General features: G+C 36.8%; 1 protein-coding gene across 3 annotated transcripts in view; it reads right to left on the bottom strand.

The window, feature by feature from the left end:
- Positions 1–2554: 2554 nt before the first annotated feature.
- GRIA2 (glutamate ionotropic receptor AMPA type subunit 2) overlaps positions 2555–7404 on the bottom strand; it is a 170343-nt gene continuing 165493 nt past the window's right edge. For 2 of the 3 annotated variants that reach the window (XM_065877319.1, XM_065877318.1), the window contains exons 15-16: positions 6746–6994; positions 2555–6355 (exon numbers count right to left, since the gene is read on the bottom strand). In XM_065877319.1, coding sequence (XP_065733391.1) covers positions 6749–6994 — 246 coding nt within the window. In that variant the 3' untranslated portion in view covers positions 2555–6355; positions 6746–6748. The remainder of the gene's footprint in view (positions 6356–6745; positions 6995–7404) is intronic. The other variant, XM_065877316.1, reaches the window with a different exon arrangement.

Below are 7404 nucleotides of genomic sequence, written 5' to 3'. Positions count from 1 at the left end.
GAGCCTATATTTAAAGAGATCATTGGTGACTGTCATCAGATATCTACTCTAAATTAAAGTTTGAATGTCTTGTTGGACAGAAATATATAACTCTTAATTGTCAGAGTTATCCATATACTCAGATTATTTCTAAGTGAACGGGATCAAAATCTACACCCTTTAAAGAAAATATAATACTTAATCATCAGAAAAGAGGTTTCCAGTTTAGCCCTTGCCTTCAGTTTCTGTTTTTTCAAGATACATTCAATAAATATTTGTTAGACTGAATTAACCAAATTAGTGAATGAACATCATAGGCTAGAACTGCCTTTCTAATGTCTTAAGATGATAAAACAAATTTGGAACTGAATACAGAAACGTTTTTCTGCACCAAGTGGCACCCCAATGCATGAACTTATTTCTTTAGACCACTTTTTAAAGAAGAGACAATGTTTCCTTATGTTTTAAGTGATCATATTACGTTTCCTTTCCTCATCCAGGAAGACAGTCCTAGCATCCACTTCCTCCAGGTGAGAAGACAAGAGACAGAGGGAGACGTGCAACAAGGGCGGGGAAAGCTAGAATTCTGGTTCTGAGTCCCTCCTAACTGCTTAATCCACTGCCCCACATTCCAACTTACAATAAAATGAAATTGGCCCATGAACCTGAAAGGGAAAAAAAAAGAAAGAAAAATGACCAAATTCATTCAGTGAATTCAGGAATATCCAATGAAGTAACAGTGAGTTTATGCATCTCCACAAAGCAACTTGGTTCTGAAATACAGCAAGTCCCCTATGTAGGAACGAGTTCCGTTCCCAGAGCACGTTTGTAAGTCCAATTTGTTCGTAAGTCCAACAAAGTTAGCCTAGGTCCCCAACTAACACAATCGGCTATATAGTACTGTACTGTAATAGGTTTATAATACTTTTCACACAAAAAAATACATAATAAACAGGCACAAAAAAATAAATAAAAACATTTTTAATGTTACAGTACAGTACCTTGAAAAGTACCAGCTACATCACCGCTGTTTTTACACTTGCTTCCAGACAGCCTGGGCTTGAAATAAAGATACTGTACTACTGTACTCTATACAGTCCTGTAAAGTACACAAAAGCACAACCACTTGTAGCGTACACACACAGGTGACAACGTACACGAGACACGTGAACTAACCTACGTGGCTGGACATGCGAACACACGTTCGCATCTTTGAAAGTTCGCAACTTGAAGGTTCGTATAGAGGGGACTTATTGTACCAAAATTGACTTTTACTTAGTGGGGAAAAAAGGCAATTAAAAAATAATCTGGAAGTGCTTGAGAGTGGAGTTAAAATAGAGAATCGGCTCGTGTTCATTCTAAAGTGACTTGAAAAAGAATTCTGATGCGCAAACATATTAAAAATAGAGTTCTCACTCTTCCTGCTTCACTGAAGAGCCTCCCTTTTCCTACAGAAACTCTGTAAATTGTGGGGCTCTTTAAGTACATGGAGGAATATAACAAATTTGCAATTGTTGGATCAGAATATGTGGCTGATGCAGAAATAGAGCTGAGCAGGAAATTTTTACTTCACGCCAGAAATTCTTAGTCATTTTTAAGGTTATTAAGAAGACTCTGAGACTGTCAGTCTTGTCTTTGACAAAATGAACTGCATTCTAAGTGCTCTCAAAGCAAAATCTCTCAGGAAAGACAAGTCAGAAATAGATGGGATACCATGGAATAAAAGCCAAAGGGCAAGATGCATGAAATTTTTAAACTGGAGACCATTCGAAGTATAACAAATGAAAAATTGCAGTTGTACATAAGGGCAGGAAGAGAATGTAAAATGGTGAAGCGAGAAGGGAAGGAATAGAAACAGGATATAAAACACAGACACAAAATCTTATGATCCAGGGCTTCCCTGGTGGCGCAGTGGTTGAGAGTCCCCCTGCCGATGCAGGGGACACGGGTTCGTGCCCCGGTCCGGGAAGATCCCACATGCCGCGGCGCGGGAGCCATGGCCACTGAGCCTGCGCGTCCGGAGCCCGTGCTCCGCAACGGGAGAGGACACAGCAGTGAGAGGCCCGCGTACCGCCAAAAAAAGAAAACAAAAACAAAACAAAACAAAAAAATCTTATGATCCAGATTTATTCCAGGCACTTCCCTACCTGCAATGGATATTAGGTCCTTTGTGTTAGTCTGTGCTTTGCATATCTTCATTTATACATAAATATGTTCGAACCTTCGTGTACTTAGAGTGCTATATACTATCTGTGAGTTGTTCTTGTTTGAAACATAGAAATAGATAATTTATTGATTAGTAGCCAATAGAATTCCCAGTGTCATGGTCTTACCAAACCAACACATTGAGAGAATGAATACTTCCTTTTAAAAAATTTGATACAACTGTCACAAACCATTTAATACAACCCCAAATTCTCATTCAGAATATCTTGATGATTCACTTATACTTACCCATTTTTCATGTTGGAGCTTAAAAATAAACCAATTTTAAATATTGGAACACTTTACACAAAATTTACTCTACTTTTAAACAGATATTTATATCATTCTGTTTCCTTTAAAAAGCTTATTTAGAGTTCATATAAAATTTGTGGAACTTAACCAATAAACTCTCCCAAGTTCATAATATATTACTAATAAACCTTACATCATCAGTTAAAGTTGGCAACATAGAATGTATGCAACTAATTCAATCCATAAACCTACCTATATCATTTGAATTAGAAGAAAATGGAATATTTGCCTGAATTACATGAGGATTTTACAAGACAGACTAGCAGGCTCTCAAAGTGCAATAAATAAACTCTTATCCAGCCTAAGACAGGTTTAAAGACCCACACATACATTTTAAGGTAGAAGTGATACTTGAGTTCTGCTTAAATTTACTGGGCTGATAAGGCTAGGATATGATGAGATAGGAAATAGAAAAATGGGAAGAAACCACAGTGTACTGCTTTCTAATTCGTTTCAATAAGTGTTTCCTTTAATGGCGTTGTCAAGGTGTTGTATTAAAATCATCCTGCAGGGTTATTATATTACTAATGCTTCCCTTCATTTGCGCAATCTGCTACCATGAGCACCAAAATATTTATAGAATTTGCAAACTCAGGATGGCAGAATAACAAGATTACTGTATCTTTAAGCAGATGCATTGGTATACTCTACTTTTAAACATTAAATATATTCAAACCGCAAAACTCTATACAAGAAGTTTTAATGTGCAATTGTGAAGAACTAAAATGCCTTAATTTTAGAATATACCTAAATATTAAAATGATCACCTTTGTAAAAAGAGAATCAAAACTGCAAGAGTTTTAGTTTCTCATCAATACTCTCGTTCACTAAAGCAGGAAGTGAAAACTTTGTCGAAACACATAAGCTGGGAAATGTGTTACCTCGTGGAATTTTTAAAGCAAGTCACCTTTCTGCTCTTTAATACCGTTACGACAGCAGCTGAGCTGACAACATACAGTGCCAAAGGAGAACTAAAATTAATTAATAGTAATATTTCTACATATGCCCAAAGCACTTAATGACTGTAAGCTTGGAATGTTGAAAATGTTAATCACTTCAGCTTAAAAAAAAGTTATTTTTTCTTTCTTATATTTGTACCGAGCTGATGTATAAACTGAGCAAAGGATGTCCTTGTTGGGTAGAAACACCTGGGTTTGTTTGGGAATACGTTCAAGTACCTTTTTTTGGTTTCTCATTATTATTTGTTTTGGGAACTATCAAGTAAAAATAAATAAAGATCATTGCCTTTTGTAAGAACATGTTTTATATATGATTGAAGTTTTTACAACACTCCGAAAAAGCCATCTGATGTTAGATTTAAAAATAAAATCAAAAGCATTTTCTGACACAGTACACATGAAAAACTGGAAGTTCCAATATCTTCAAGAGAAGTTGTAGAAAGTGTATGTCTCCTCGGAGTCTGACACCCACTTAACACAGCAGAAAATAAGGTACCATATACTGTAAACAAAACAGTACAGTAAAGGACAGTTGTAAATTTACAGAAGAATAGTTCATAAACATTTTGGTCTTTCCATAACAGTTTTTATATAAAATGAATTAAAAAAACCTTTAGACGGCTGTCATCACTCTGACCACTTGTCACTTAGATGCACACAGACATATTTATATAGCAATATATTAATGCACCGTTACATGGATATTATACTATGATTACTGCTTGTAACTGAGATGTGCATTATCCAGTCAACATTATCCATAGTTGAAATACTCTTACATTATGTATTCTTGTCATGTTGTATCTATAAAAACATGAAAATATAACTTTACATTATTTCAAGTATTTACATTAGTTCAAGCTTGACAGAGAAAAATTGATAAGCTACAATTTTTAGAAGAGTAGGCCCAGAGGTACAACAAATAAATAGCATTGGTTGATAATTTATAGTCATCTGTTTCATTTTTAAAAACTCATTTTAAGTATAATGTGGAAAACAATTAGTCTGCAATTTGGTCATTCTAGCGTTGATGATCGATTTAAACTTAAAATGCACCTCCAACATTCCTGATGAGGAGAAATGCACTAAAATTATATCGTATTATCTTGGACTTTGTGATTAGGGGCAGCTAAATTTAGGCAAGAACGTCACGATACCTCACGGCACCGTGGTCCATGCAAGTGGTTGCTATTAGACCCTACATTTCTCTTTCCCTTCTGTGATAGATAATAAATAAGGCTGTTTCCCAGGCGCTGAGTAAAACACCAAGTGCTACACCAAGGCGTACTTGCAGAAATAGCAAGCATTAGTTGAACGTTAGTGATCACGTAAAACCTTAAATTAATTTTATTTTAGAGAGCTTCAGTGGAAATAAATGGTCTTTTATGAAGGGAAACATAGCTCCTTTAAATTTCTTAACTAGAGAAATATAAGTTCTTTAGTCAAAAGCCAGAGAAGTGTGTTTCACCCACACTGGGCATTTTAAAATAGCCATTCCACCTGAGGAATAAGTATAAAAATATATATATTAGGGTTGTTTATATTGATGGCAATGGGAAGAAACTATATCGCAGCTGACTCAAAAGTGCTTAAACTTTTCATAATATATAAGATTTATGACAGCTCTTACAACTCTAAAAGCCAAAACTCAGGTTTAGTTTACGGAATTTGATCGATGGGCACCTGTCTACTTTCAGGGCATCTCTAACTTCATTTACAACTAATACTTCTCTCTGTCAGCTCAAACACTTTAAAACAGAACCTCACATACTCTGATATTTGTTTTTAATATTAGTTTTTAAAATCTATTAGCATTTACCTACAGAGATTAAATGCTTTATGCTAAATATTTCTTTACATACGATAAGACATACTTAAAAACAGGTTCAGATTTTATCTGGGGACAGGTTTATACTTTAAGGACCACCCGGCCTTCTTTAAAAGGGGGCAAATTTCTCTGGAACCTAACAATTTAACAGTGTCTTTGAACTCCATTGATGACCAAACTGTAGCTAAGGAAAATTAATTGGACCACTTGCAAATAAAACAATAGAAAAGTGTTTATTTCAAATGTCAAGCACTGCCAAGTAATTTTACATTAACACCAAATGTTAAAGAATAGGATACATTAAAGTTTTAATAACAATATTAAATTACTACAAGATTTGAATCTTCTCTTTGTTTTTCTTTCCTTAGCATGTACATATTTGGCTTTGAAAAATATGTAACTGATACCCAAAGCCTTTATAATTACGTCCCACTCAGTTTAATCGTTGTTGTCTTATTCAACCAATATGGAAGCAAATTTATTGAAAAGCCAGTTTGTTTGTGAAAATACCTAAAAATATTTTTTTAAGTTTAAATGTTTTTTTTAATTTTTCTTATAAAACATGTCACATCTTGATGCAGTTGATGTCAAGTGTGCTTAAGTCATTATGAATCAAGAGACTAACAATAGTGGCTGCAGAAACGGGTTTGTTGTCTGTACAAAGACGTCAGTGAAATTAGAGTACTTCCATGGTAGCTGTGCATGTCCGCCAAGCTTCGTCTGGAACTGGAGTAGAAAAGGATGTTGTGTCTTTAGGTGACCATTCCTCACAACTCAAGATGAATTCCACATATTTAAGAATTCTTGGCTGAAAGAAAAGTCTTCAAGATACTGGATGCCTCTCACCACTTTGTCAATAAACACACAAGAAAACCATTGTGTAAGGCACTCAAAAGGTTCTTATCAATCACGAGATATCAGTCACACTGACATTCATTCTCATGCCAGGACTCACGTAAGGGACAGCATGCACTGCTTTTGGAAATTCTGGAGTCATAACACGTCCATTTTCTCCACTACTTCCTGTAACTGACAGCCTCTCCTCTCTCCTCATGGCATCATTCAAGGACATCTTAAATGAGAGGTGGGAAGGAAAGAAAGAAAAAGAAAGCATATGTTAAGGTTTTCAAATGTATCCAGAGTAAAGGCGGTGCTGCTTTTGAAAAATTTACTTCTATCTGAAAGCTTGCAGCAAATGAAAGCAAACAGCGCCAAACTGAACTACAAATAATAAAGCACAATTACAGCGGGGATCTGCCCACATACCCCCAAGCTACCGTGTCATTAAAGAGGAAAATGGACAGTTGGGCTGCCGGTTAGTCACTGACCAGGAACACGGAAGGACAGCAACAGGACATACAGGACGATCCACTGGCCACCTTCCTCATTTAAAAGAGCTTACGGACGCGACAAGAAAGCTAAAACGTGCACCGAGAAGGTTGTATTAGAGCCTCGTTCCTACCCCCTAAATCTTAACACTTTCGATGCCATATACGTTGTAACCTTCCTTATAAGTTGCAAAATTCTGTGAATTCTGCGAGGAAGATGGGTTAATATTCTGTGCATTCTTTGCCACCTTCATTCGCTTCGCCTCGGCCCTTGACTTGTAACAGAACTCAATCAAAGCCACCAGCATGGCCAAGCCAAGGCCCCCGACAAGGATGTAGAACACTCCAGCAACGTTGCTCAGACTGAGGGCACTGGTCTTTTCCTAAAGAACGCACATGAGAAGAGGTTATCAGGAAGGCAAAGTGGCGAGGGGAAGAGAAACAGCAATGTCACATAGCATCATCACAGGAACAGCCTAGGCACACAGAACGCATTCAGATCTGAGGAACAATGGATTCTCTCTGAGACGGTCTGTTTTCATAGCGGCTACCATGACACAACACAAAAGTGAGCTGGAGATTCTGGTAGACTCAATCAACCCCGGGCAGGGAGAAAAAACGTCTGTGCGTTCATTTCTGGAACATTTCTCCTGGCTATGTCAGTTGCAGTGGTAAATGGACGGATCAATGTGGTAGGTTACCGTGGGACACTTGAAGGGGCTCTTCACCCCAGAAGTACTTGGGTAAGTCAGATGGCACAGAGGGGTAAAGGAAAACATATGTGTATGATCGT

Source organism: Phocoena phocoena, chromosome 5 (assembly GCF_963924675.1).
Source record: "Phocoena phocoena chromosome 5, mPhoPho1.1, whole genome shotgun sequence".
Classification (NCBI taxonomy): Eukaryota; Metazoa; Chordata; class Mammalia; order Artiodactyla; family Phocoenidae; genus Phocoena; species Phocoena phocoena.
Note: the sequence above shows the minus strand (reverse complement) of the source record. Positions and strands in the feature narration are given on the sequence as shown.